The sequence below is a fragment of the Dermacentor variabilis genome, chromosome 2 (genome assembly GCF_050947875.1).
Source record: "Dermacentor variabilis isolate Ectoservices chromosome 2, ASM5094787v1, whole genome shotgun sequence".
NCBI lineage: Eukaryota > Metazoa > Arthropoda > Arachnida > Ixodida > Ixodidae > Dermacentor > Dermacentor variabilis.
In genome coordinates, this window is record NC_134569.1 from 74,375,640 (window position 1) to 74,389,077 (window position 13,438).

Below are 13,438 nucleotides of genomic sequence, written 5' to 3' on the forward strand. Positions count from 1 at the left end.
CTTTCTCTCAACTGGCGTGTGTTATGAAGATTGATCCATTAGATACTGCTGATTTTGAATTCGGTTGCCCATTTCATGGCTCGTAGACCTAACACGGCTTAACTTGGCTGCTGAAGGCACCAAAATTTGGTTACGCAAAACTAAGCGCAACTAATTGCTTGCTCCTAATAAAAGAACCTGTAAATCGTAATTAAACGGGGAAACATGAATGGTCAATATTACTCTTATCGTAAAATGGCATATGGTATTTTAATATTTATAATAACTTTTCTTTGATGGCGTAGTGGCACTGCAAGCGCAAGACACTATCCGCAAACACAAAGCGCTATTCTAAAACTTCTTGACTCCTGTATGTCCCAACCCTACCATCCGCAAACCTCTTTGGGGTCCCAAACTTTGGGCCCAAATTATTCTAAAACTCTCTATTAGCAAAAGCAGCCGGCCAATCGTAAAGACCGCTTACGAACGAAAAGCTTTGGGCATTCGGCCCCTGCGTCTTGTGGCGACGACGTCAGCAGCGTTTTTAATGTTGTTTTCTTCAATGTAAATTCGTAGAACACAAATAAACTGGCATAGCCGAGTTGTTTGATTTGCCTTAGACTCCTTCGCGGGAAACCATCTGCAGAATAGTGGCCGCATTTAGGGCATACAACTGGACTGGTATTACGTAACAATTTCTTTCACTCAGTTCTATTTTTTTCTTACCATCCACCATTCACAGCTCGTCGATGCCGTTGACCACGTGCGTGGCTCGGGCCACTGACGAAGCACGAAGGGGAAGAGCAATTGGAATAGATTCGCTATATTATTCCGGACATGCTGACTCCGTTAGGTGGGGTTGCTGGATAATAATATGGTACATATGCCTCATAGAGGATCTGCGAACGACAAGAAATGGCTCTCAAACGGCGACTTGCGTCTGTGTGTCGCCTTAACTTTCAAAGTACACTGCTGTTTTTACTAAACGCGTCTCCTTTACAATGGTCGCGGAGGGCATATCTGCCTTATAATGCAACCTGCACTACCGCAAGGACTTAATAAGAGCAGATTTGATTTGTGCAATAGACCTGATTGGCCTTGGCTATTTCATTTCCTGCTAGTGTTTTTATTTGCCCGGAAATGTAATTTTCATGAAAGCCAAAGTTATTTCGCGGCTTTTGTGTTTGTCCCATGGTTTAAAATGTTGAACTGGTTTCAACTAATGGAGTATCTTAAGCTGCCCGCTAATTGAACTCTGTAAGAGGTGGAGCTATGCGCAAAGTTTAAAGAAGGGAGTGCGTGCCGAATGCCTGACAATACTGCAAAGACAGACGCTAGAGACGTTTACGAAACTTTCGCAGAGGAATGGGGATGCTGGCGCAAGGGCGTACATGTCAGTCACAAAAAAAATGTGAAAGAAAAGCACGTGAGCTTACCGTCGATATACGTATGCGAAACCTAAATTGCTTCTTGAGATGGTCGGTGCTTGTATCACCCCTACTATGTAGTTCTGGTGATTTACATATTGCGTGGGAACTTGTTAGGTTGATTAACTGATTCAGTTAAACGTCCTTAAAGGGACACTAAAACGAAACAATAAATCAGTTTAGACTAATAAAGCATTGTTTGAAAACCCTGCAGGTAGTCATTTAAAGAAAAATGTTTCATTATTAGATGAGAAAATGAAGGTCCAAGTATCAGTATTTGAATTTCCCGCCGAAACCCCAGCGTCAGTACGTCAGCGTAACGTCAGGGATTCCAAAGTATGTTTTCGCATTTGGGCCGCGTTGGCTGAATAAAGGTTCCCGAGACTTGCCATGTTTAATATCTGGTTCCTTTAGAACACAATGTAGTCAATCGGTACCGCTATATATAATTAGTAGGCCCTAGAAGATGTCATCAAAATCGAAGACGTCACAGCCCCCAGGTGCGGGAACTTAAGTACGCGTCGCCACCCGTATTTCGTTCTTGCGCTTTTTCTGGCTTACCAAACGTCTTATTGTTGTATGAGGGGGGTTTTTGGTGTTGTAGAACGGTAATTTACTGATGCAGAATAAATCATTTTTCACTTTCATCATCATCATCATCATCATCAGCCTAGTTACGCCCACTGCAGGGCAAAGGCCTCTCCCATACTTCTCCAACTACCCCGGTCATGTACTAATTGTGGCCATGTTTTCCCTGCAAACGTCTTAATGTCATCCGCCCACCTAACTTTCTGCCGCCCCCTGCTACGCATCCCTTCCATTGGAATCCAGTCCGTAACACTTAGTGACCGTCGGTTATCTTCCCTCCTCATTACATGTCCGGTCCATGCCCATTTCTTTTTCTTGATTTCAACTAAGATGTCGTTTACCCGCGTTTGTTGCCTCACCCAATCTGCTCTTTTCTTATCCCTTAACGTTACACCGATCATTCTTCTTTCCATAGCTCGTTGCGTCGTCCTCAATTTCAGCAGAACTCTTTTCGTAAGCCTCCAGGTTTCTGCCCCATATGTGAGTACTGGAACACACAGCTGTTATACACTTTCCTTTTGAGGGATAGTGGCAACCTGCTGTTCATGATTTGAGAATGCCTGCCAAACGCACCCCAGCCCATTCTTATTCTTCTGGTTATTTCAGTCTCATGATCCGGATCCGTGGTCACTACCTGCCCTAAGTAGATGTATTCCCTTACCACTTCCAGTGCTTCGCTACCTATTGTAAACTGCTGTTCTCTTCCGAGACTGTTAAACAATACTTTAGTTTTCTGCAGATTAATTTTCAAACCCACCCCTCTGCTTTGCCTCTCCAGGTCAGTGAGCATGCATTGCAATTGGTCTCCTGAGTTACTAAGCAAGGCAATATCATCAGCGAATCACAAGTTGCTAAGGTATTCTCCATCAACTTTTATCCCCAATTCTTCCCACTCCAGGCCTCTGAATACCTCCTGTAAACATGCTGTGAATAGCATTGGAGATATCGTATCTCCCTGTCTGACGCCTTTCTTTATAGGGATTTTGTTGCTTTCTTTGTGGAGGACTACGGTGGCTGTGGAGCCGCTATAGATATCTTCCAGTATCTTTACATATGGCTCATCTACACCCTGATTCCGTAATGCCTCCATGACTGCTGAGGTTTCGACTGAATCAAAAGCTTTCTCGTAATCAATGAAAGCTATATATAAGGGTTGGTTATATTCTGCACATTTCTCTATCACTTGATTGATAGTGTGAATATGGTCTATTGTTGAGTAGCCTTTACGGAATCCTGCCTGGTCCTTTGGTTGACAGAAGTCTAAGGCGTTCCTGATCCTATTTGCGATTACCTTAGTAAATACTTTGTAGGCAACGGACAGTAAGCTGATCGGTCTATAGTTTTTCAAGTCTTTGGCGTCCCCTTTCTTATGGATTAGGATTATGTTAGCGTTCTTCCAAGACTCCGGTACGCTCGAGGTTATGAGGCATTGCGTATACAGGGTGGCCAGTTTCTCTAGAACAATCTGACCACCATCCTTCAACAGATCTGTGGTTACCTGATCCTCCCCAGCTGCCTTCCCCCTTTGCATAGCTCCCAAGACTTTCTTTACTTCTTCCGGCGTTACCTGTGGGATTTCGAATTCCTCTAGGCTATTCTCTCTTCCACTATCGTCGTGGGTGCCACTGGTACTGTATAAATCTCTATAGAACTCCTCAGCCACTTGAACTCTCTCATCCATATTAGTAACGATATTGCCGGCTTTGCCTCTTAACGCACACATCTGATTCTTGCCTATTCCTAGTTTCTTCTTCACTGTTTTTAGGCTTCCTCCGTTCCTGAGAGCCTGTTCAATTCTATCCATATTATAGTTGCTGATGTCCGCTGTCTTACGCTTGTTGATTAACTTCGAAAGTTCTGCCAGTTCTATTCTAGCTGTAGGGTTAGAGGCTTTCATACATTGGCGTTTCTTGATCAGATCTTTCGTCTCCCGCGATAGCTTACTGGTTTCCTGTCTAACGGCGTTACCACCGACTTCTATTGCGCACTCCTTAATGATGCCCATGAGATTGTCGTTCATTGCTTCAACACTAAGGTCCTCTTCCTGAGTTAAAGCCGAATACCTGTTCTGTAGCTTGATCCGGAATTCCTCTAGTTTCCCTCTTACCGCTAACTCATTGATTGGCTTCTTGTGTACCAGTTTCTTCCGTTCCCTCCTCAAGTCTAGGCTAATTCGAGTTCTTACCATCCTATGGTCACTGCAGCGTACCTTGCCGAGCACGTCTACATCTTGTATGATGCCAGGGTTCGCGCAGAGTATGAAGTCTATTTCATTTCTAGTCTTACCATTCGGGCTCCTCCACGTCCACTTTCGGCTAACCCGCTTGCGGAAAAAGGTGTTCATTATCCGCATATTATTCTGTTCTGCAAACTCTACTAATAACTCTACTCTGCTATTCCTAGAGCCTATGCCATATTCCCCCACTGACTTGTCTCCAGCCTGCTTCTTGCCTACCCTGGCATTGAAGTCGCCCATCAGTATAGTGTATTTTGTTTTGACTTTACCCGTCGCCGATTCCACGTCTTCATAAAAGCTTTCGACTTCCTGGTCATCATGACTGCATGTAGGGGCATAGACTTGTACCACCTTCAATTTGTACCTCTTATTAAGTTTCACAACAAGACCTGCCACCCTCTCGTTAATGCTATAGAATTCCTGTATGTTACCAGCTATTTCCTTATTAATCAGGAATCCGACTCCTAGTTCTCGTCTCTCCGCTAAGCCCCGGTAACACAGTACATGCCCGCTTTTTAGCACTGTATATGCTTCTTTTGTCCTCCTAACCTCACAGAGCCCTATTATATCCCATTTACTACCCTCTAATTCCTCCAATAACACTGCTAGACTCGCCTAACGTTAAACGTTGCCAGGTTCAGATTCCAATGGCGGCCTGTCCGGAGCCAGGCCCTTGTCCCTTTAAGCAACGCACGTACTATCATATTTGCCTAGTGCAGAACTCTGGATTATTTGGCCATCTGCATTTCTCTAACATGCCCCAGAAGCACGATACACCAGCTTTTGTGCATTCCACATCCATCGGAAAGCAGTGGCAGCAGCCTGAGATCGTGCCCTCAGCCTTATGTTCAGCAGATGAAAGCCGCATTCACTAAGCCGCCACGGTGTATGGTGCTTCAGAAATGGCCTCTTGGGATGTTGGGCTATAAATTACATATATATGTCACATGTATGTCACAGAAGTTCGTGTGTGTATCGTAACCAGGCTGTTCAACGAAACCACAACAAAACTCCTCAACTTTAGCTCATTGGTATGCTATTCGACGTTAGCTAAAAAATGAGAATGAATGTGTTTGAAAGCTGAAGCCTAGCCTAGTTCAGTGATAATCGTATTACGCCTCCAGCGCACCTAAAATGCTTGCATACCGCAGTTTGCTTTGCGTTCTTTCATTACTTGTAGCCCCACCAGTCCCTCAGATAATACGCGTTTATTATGGCATTAACCAAATTTAGCGCATAAGAGACAAAAAAGAAACATGCACCACTACGTTCTTCTTACCGTCAATTACGCTACTCAGACCAATTTGCTGAATGATCTTACTTTACCGATCATATGCACTGTGTAGCCCAAGTCTTTGAAATGGGCAGGGATAAGCTTCAAATTGAGTGGAAGTCCCCACGGCTCTGCGTTTCCGATGATGCCCGATTGCATTCCTGCGAGAAATATAAATAATCTCGTGAAGAAAAGGCCTGTTTTATACATACAATAATGATGAACGTTCGAACTAATGCAAAAAAATTATTTTTCTTTTTTTTTGGTTGAAGTCAGCTGCAGCCACAATTTATAACTCAGATGGCTACACATATTTTTTTATCTTTAAGCAAAGAATAGGAAGCTCCTTTGATATAAATTGTCTCCAGTTTTGTACAATCAGAAGCTACAGCCAAGTAACACGATCAGCAAATTTCAACATCGTGGTGTATTTTCAAAAAGGAAAAAAAAAGTCGAAGCAAACTTTCTGTAGCACTGGTAAAATATGGTCCACGCGGCGTTCCACACTGGGCTCTGGAAACCTGGGACTCAGCGACTGTAAACTTGCGGACCGCGTATTTAGAATGACTTACACTTCTCACAACAGGCTATAACAATGAAAAACTGCCGCAATCGCAGATACAACGCTTCCACTGAAGCACTCCGCGCAAACAATGTGCTTCCTCGTTACCGAAGCCTCGACGTCCTTCGCAGACAAGCGTGACGTTTCACGTACCACGGCTCTAGTGCATTACGGCCTCGTGGTGCTGTTGACCTTACAATGCAATTAAGTTTGACCGCAATGTCAAGCTTGGTTGGGTAGCGTTGCGTGAGCGGACCCGACAAGTCCTCGCGTGCCCGGAGATCCTCCATGCAGGTTTCAGCTAGAAGCAAGAGAAGACGCGCGGTGTCGCATACGTACAGAGCTGTAGTTAATCCCCGAGCTCCAACAATACTTACGTTATGCGTGAAGAATGGGTGGTATTCCTTTCTGGCTTTATTTGAACGTACTGTATTGTTCCTAATCCCGCCTTTTTGTTTGTGCCGTGTCTATAAGCTTGCTAAAACCTATCAAATGGTCGCCGCGATATGGCTTATTCACTGCCTGTTTTTGTACAGGTGCAATGTAGGCATTTCAATTTGTTTTGTTCGCTGGGCTTATAAAAAAAGGTTTCACTTAAGTGCCAAATAAGAGGCACACCAGTTGTTCTCGTCTCAGGAATAACGTTGAACCACCGCCAATGAATCAGACCCAATTGACGTTATGGAACACCCAATTTAAAGGACTATATAAGTAAACTTACGGTTTTGAACCCGTCTGCTTGTGCTCAATGTCTATCAGTGCATTATGCGATAAATGGGGAGACTGTGTCGTGCTCCACGAGAACAAAGCAGTACGGCAACATTTTTCTCCCATGAGACTGTGATGTTTCGTGATAGAGGCTTTCGTTTCATGTTTCTTGCGTTGTCGCAATCGAACTCTTTGGTACTCTCACTATAGGGTCAATAAATGACCTTAGTATAACATATCAATTACGCTGTTATGTGTCTACTGCTTTGCCGCAACCAAACACAGCCACAGTTAACCTTCATCTACAAAAACTGCACAGCTACTAGCAGTGAGTTCCTGGAAATGCGAGTTGAATTAAAGAATCACGGGTTCTCACCTGTCCTGATTGGATACAATCCAGAAAGCAGCGCAGCCCTTGAAGGTGTGCACAGTTGCATGGTGTAATAATTGTCAAGGATAATGCCCTCTGAAGCAAGAACATCGAGGTTGGGCGTTCCAATTTGGTTTGATCCATGGAAGCTAACGTCATTCCAGCCCTGCGTGGTGTGACAATGGCAATCTATCAACACTGACGTATTCAACAAGAACATTTATTTTCAACTATGGACGCATTGCATGGAACGCTTCATTAGAAGTCCGGAAATGCTCAACTCTAAGGACCTGCAGAACAGACAGACCATGATAGAAAGCAGTGCACACTGCAAGGAATAGCACGGAAGCAGTGAGGGGGCTACTTTCAGACTCAACAGCGCTCAATTCACCCTCTGGTACAACAGAGAGTCAAGAATAGAGAGCGACGCATTGCTCAGCCGCTACTTTGGGTGTCAGCTTATTTTTCTGCGAAGATATTGCAATAAAATTTGCGTATGAGCCAATGCATAACCAAGTGTGACTGCTGAACGTGATGCATCGATTAAATTCGTCTACAAAGCACGTTATTTCTTTTGTATTAAAGACAAGATGTCAAACCCAACCCCCTATTCCAGGCAGTTTTGCGGTCAACCTCTACCTTTTCAACATTCCTGCTGCACAGTAGTCAATACTTGAGCATAAAATGAAGAGGAAGAGAGAAAATTTGATAGGAGAAAGGTGAAGTCGGCCTGAGCGATACGACTGACCGGCTACTCTGCACAGGGCTAGGGTAATGGACAGAGACATGGTTTGAAGATGAAGGTGTCATATCGAAGATGATGATGGTAGCTTCAGCATATCTCTACTGTTTTTCTGCAATGCGCACGTGCATACTTCCTGGCACATCCAATTTGGCGGGGAAAAGTCGAGGCTATGGGAGCGTAGCCAGGCGACCGCCCACAGCTGCTCTCGCCGAAGGTGCGTTTGAGTGAGACAGCCACTGTAGATTAAGGGCATACATATTAAGTTGTGCATGCTATGTTGGGGGAAACGCACGACAGATCTTCTTCACAAAGTTGGCGCTCAGAGCGTGCAACTTCATGCGTTGGTGTGAAGTTATTGAGTGAGCAGATTCCCTTGTGGGGCAGAATGATGAAGCGAGTGCCAGTACTTCAGGATAGAATGTCAAGAATTCGTGTGTAAGAAATTCAGCAACCGTACACTGCGTAACTTCATGTCAAAGCGTGGATTTGGAAGCGTTTCTTGGCAAAAGCACTTTATCGCAGTTTTTATTCTGTGAGATTTCTAAACATTTGTCACATGTAACGCATAACCTAGCAGCCGCAACGTGCCTTTACTTGAAAAATTATTCCGGAGGAGATAAGGAAAAAGTTTAGCGCGCTCAAAATGGTGCACAATAAAGTTAGGTTATCTCATTTTCGGTCGTGTTTCAGAACTTCATTCGGTACATTACCACTTTCGGTGCGTCATTGTCTTATGTCGTCTAAACGAGATTTGGCTACCTTGCTCTCTATCTTCGAATGTGAAGCACTTTGCCTCTCAGCCGACCTTACATATAGTACAAAGAATACATAGGATGAGAAGACGCACATGTCGCTTTCTTTATGTGTATTCACTGTAAAACGACGTCTGCCGGCACCCCTTGAGATACCTTGGCGCAATTTCAAGGCCCCTGCGCCCTATTACTGATTATTTTTAGCAGTTCAGCTGTGATTTCGTAAGACGCAGTTCTTACGTTGTCAACTGCACGACAGAGCTGGTCAGTTGCTAGCCCTTTCAATTGGCCACGTTCAAGGGAGCGTGGGCACGCTTCCAAACCCATTAGCATGGGAGTGGTTCGCAGCGTTAAATGTCAATCTACAAGCTGTACTCCCTGGTAAGAACTAGGACCAGGTAGACATTTAAGATGAGCAAAAACTTTGCAGCCACAGCTTTCTTCTATTTGAATATGTACGCATATATAAGTTACAGAAAGATTGCAGTTAGGCCTTGGTGACGAAGCAGAAGCATTTTCACATTGCTGAAGTAAAAAAATTAGAGGAAGCCAAAGGTTCGCCTTTAAGAGGGGAACGCGATAGCATTCAAAGATCCCTGTCTGCTTCTCACACTTCCCAGCAACTGAAGCGTATCTAGCCGTAATGTTTACTGGGAAACGCTCACGGCGAACTCCATGCACGATGCGGGCTTTCTGGCAGAAACACGGCCTCTTGCGTGGGCCGCGATGGAAGGCTGGATGGATGTATGGATGGATGTTGTGAGTGTCCCCTTTGGAACGGAGTGGTGGGTTGCTCCACCAAGCTCTTGATATTTTATTTCCCAATGTCATACGTATGCTAAAAAGGAAAAAAAAAAGCCCGAAGAAATATTTCTATAACCAAAGTTTCTGAACCCCTGTTAAGAACATTGTTTTTGAACGCCTCCGTTATTTGTATTTTTCCTACTTTTCTTCCACCAATCTTCCAATCGCCTCTTACTAATCTCTATTGCAGACATGTTTACTTTCCCCCTGCTCTCACTGAATCCAAGGGCTTCAAGGAGGCCAGCGATTCCTAAATCGACCGCTGGGGAGGTATCTTCACATTGGAATAATACATGCTCCATCGTTTCCCTAGCTTTATCTCGCTTTATAAGTGCGTGGTCTAAGGAATCCTGATCTCGCTTCGAAAAGTAGTGAGCTTCCCTTTGAGTTATCATAAATTGTTTCTTTCCTGGGGCCCTATAGCGTAAAACTATTCCAATATGTTTTATTCCTATCTCCTGATGTCAGCCTTGCGTAACCGCCGACTCAAGCATCGGGCGGTCACCCGCAGGGTTGTCTGAAGAGACCAATCAAACGCTCTCCTCGTTCCCAGGAGACTACTTTTGTTTGCTTGCAAAACGAATAATATTGCCAACACCGAGCGGCTTGTCTTATCTAATTGGCTCCCAAGTCGTGAGGAGCACGCTAAAGTGGAGAGGAATTCGATGGCACCGAGCCAGTGCACTGAATGTCGATAACCGGATGAAGAGGGTGGTGCCGGCGTCTGCGATTGGTCCGCTTTCCCTGACTTAGCTTGCGGTGGCTGGCCGAAAATCGGGGTGGTATGCAAGGCAAGCTTAAGAAAGACGCTAAAACGGATCATCAATAAAGAAGAGTTGGCAGAACGAGGTCGTAAACATGCCGAAAGTGCTCGAAAACGTTACACGGCCACGCAAAAGTTTTTATTGTACGCAGATAAACCCATGCTCTCCGGCAGGCGCGAGTAGCCATTGCCTGAGCGATCGGCGGCAGCCATCTTTTATTCCTTTCGGAGCGGGGCAGCCTGGGCTATTCAGAAGAAAATTCAGTTTTGTTGGGAAAATAATGCATCTTTAACGCCTACACGTCACTTAGATGTGCGTGCATGTACTTTTCCTGTTTTATATATCCCGGCAGGTGCTTATATTGCCTAAATACGTGCATTACTTGCTGTTGAACTGATATGAGGTTACTACACGTCTCTTCAATAAGCTTAATAATTTCGAATTTCCCCGCGCTAAAGTTAAGGCCTAGATATGTCACTTCAATGCCGAATGCATTTGCAAGTACGCGTGAATCCCTTGCATTGCCTGTTGGTATGTCACACGCATGCATCAGCCCATGGGTACTCTCTTCTACCAGCTGTCCATTATGGTTCTAAGATAAATAAGAACTTCACGTACCATTTTTGAGCGGTGCTCCTATTATCTTAACGCAATTTTTTAACAGCAATAAAGGCAGAGGGTATAGTCGCGCCAATTATCGTTGAATTTCAAATACTTTTCCTCATTGCTCGTCTTCCCAAGCGATTTATAATCGGTGATAACGCTGACACCATAATCTTTGTTATTCATCTATTTCGACTCAATGAAATTTCCATACGTTCAAGATATCACCCTCTAAATGTACGCCTGGAGTGAATTCATTCTATAGACCCTCAAACATATTTTTATTCACACACTTTACCAGCTCTAATTTTATGGATTACATTGCTTTTCTGTAAACTGACACGTTGCAGTGACGGTGAAGAACCACAGTAGTGCACCATAAGTAACGGAATAAACTGTTTATTGAGCCGACCGGTGACCATTAAAACAAGTAACAGTCAGAACAATGATAAGGGCGAGCACATTCGCCGCTCGTTGAACTCAGATCTGAGGGTCAGACGCAACGGATATTTATACTTGACACAAGGAAATTTCCAGCGGAATCACTGGTTCGCGCACAAATCCTCGTATGCACAACACTATCCGTGTCACACATGCAATCTTATTACAAAAAGTACAGCAAAAACACAGAAAAGGTGGAATCGGCCAGAAGGATAGAGAATGTTCAGATACATGCAGGTGCGGCCTGCACCAATTGATGATGTTTCACATTCGTTAGCCGGTAAAAAGCGGTCACCGGAGAAAGGTAAAGTACGTGGCAATAGCACCTATTTGGCTCTAAGTGGTCTATAAGAGCACGTATTATTGTTTTTGCGCTTATAGATTGAAATCATCCGGCTTTTCATGGTGCCCAATTGAAATTTTTATTTTAACCACTTGGTCGATGGTACTATAGTAAGCTGTGAAACGTTCTTTAGGCGCAGCTGTTTGATCTGCTGTATTGGGATTTCTTCGTTCCCTACTATGGTTTTATTACATACTTTTCTTGTACTTTCTTTTGAAATGTTAGAAGTTTTCTGGATCTGTCTGATGCTGGAGCTTCATTTTCTTTCAAGTTTATCACAAATAACCTCTCACATTCTAGCCACTATTTTCGGTGTCCCTCGTTTTAGCCACGCCATGGCCGCTACGCCACCACAGTGACTTTTTTAGTTACCTTCCCAGCTCTCTTTGTTTTAAGAAAGTTAAATCATTCGCACAAGTCATAACTTGAACGGGAGAGGGACTATACGTACTCGTTAGTGACTTTTCCTCCAGGGTACATTTGTTGAAGGGTTGAAAAGTGGGCCAGTTGGAACCTATGTATTCTTGGGCGGCGCACTTAAAAACGAAACACGAGAAGAATACAGGTCAAGCGCTTTGTGTCCTGTATTCAGCGCTTGTCCCGTGTTCTTTCTCGTTTTTATGTGCGCTGTCCATGAATGGGATGGTTTGTTTTTCGAGGAACTGCTAGAACACCAGATGCGTATTGCAAATCAGATACTTGCCATGTCGTCCGCCAAAATGAAGACGATATGTGGCCGAGGAGAGCTGACCGCTGGCAAGAACTCCACACATAACAATGCGAGCGCGAGTACTGTAGAAAACGTTCTCCGGATCGCAGCGTAATGGTAAGGCTGTGGCACTTGTAGGAACATTATCCTACGTTACCTTGTACGTAATTATTAATAAAGCAAACAAAAAAAAAGACGTGGTTTTAAGAACTTCCGGATATTTGGGACAGAAAAGTTGTGAATCCAGTTGTCGAGATCCGTTAAGTTCACAAGCTCAATCCTTAGCAGTCTCTGCGCTCACCCGTGCCAGCTGCCTGAGTATACGTGCCTTACTCAGCTATCTAATCTCTTGTGCCCCACAATAGATCGGCAGCTGCGAACGACTTCTTTTTCTATGTTGCTCTTTGTGTCTGTGCTGCGCCGCTATCGTACGGTGACACTTGGAAGGTCTAACATGTAAACCCGATTTGCTTCACTACTTATCTTCCCACTTGCAGTTAGGTATGCGCCGTAGTGGCGGCAGTTAGCAATTCCATGCCATGTACACAGTTATATTTTTCAGCCTTGGAAGCCACATTCGTGCAGAGGATGTTTGGAAGTGTTTGGCCAAAAAGAAAATCCAATGTAGGTGCATTAAGTGTCAGGCACGTTTCAACTCACGTTGAAGAGTTGTTAGTTTTTTCATATATCTTTGGTTTTATCGCGATAAAAAATGAACCGATGTCACTTGTTTATTGCAGCTGGCAGAGTAGTGCGGAGCTTATTCCGAAACAGTAAATGGTTACCTTAAGTAATTAGGACCCATAAAAATCAATTATATTCAATGTGTTTACACGTGCAGTTTTCAGCAAGAAACTTACCACTGAGAAGAGCCTTGCATTTTTCTGCCGCGGTTCACAGTCAACTACTCGTATTCTTTAACCTTCATGCAGAAAGCCTCTTCAAGACGCGGTGCTTGTATATCTAATCACAAAAGCACGGGGACGAGGTCTAGCAGGGACGTTATCGCAAACCAATAAAGGAACATTTCAGAAGTACGGGAGATACCAGGCCTACCTGGTAAACAGAATAGGATAGACAAGCGCTGATTAAAAGATGGCCGGTCGAGAGACAGAATAAGCCAGTGGTCTACGT

The 13,438-nt window shown here is 44.2% G+C and overlaps 1 protein-coding gene across 3 annotated transcripts in view; it reads right to left on the reverse strand.

The window, feature by feature from the left end:
• The window catches only part of LOC142572093 (arylsulfatase B-like), a 33,655-nt gene extending 20,424 nt beyond the window's left edge, over positions 1–13,231 (reverse strand). For 2 of the 3 annotated variants that reach the window (XM_075680945.1, XM_075680944.1), the window contains exons 1-3: positions 12,299–12,627; positions 7,150–7,309; positions 5,552–5,664 (exon numbers count right to left, since the gene is read on the reverse strand). In XM_075680945.1, the coding sequence (XP_075537060.1) occupies positions 5,552–5,664; positions 7,150–7,309; positions 12,299–12,448 (423 nt within the window). In that variant the 5' untranslated portion in view covers positions 12,449–12,627. Of the gene's footprint in view, positions 1–5,551; positions 5,665–7,149; positions 7,310–12,298; positions 12,628–13,164 lie in introns of those variants that run through there. The other variant, XM_075680947.1, reaches the window with a different exon arrangement.
• Between the last annotated feature and the right edge of the window lie 207 nt (positions 13,232–13,438).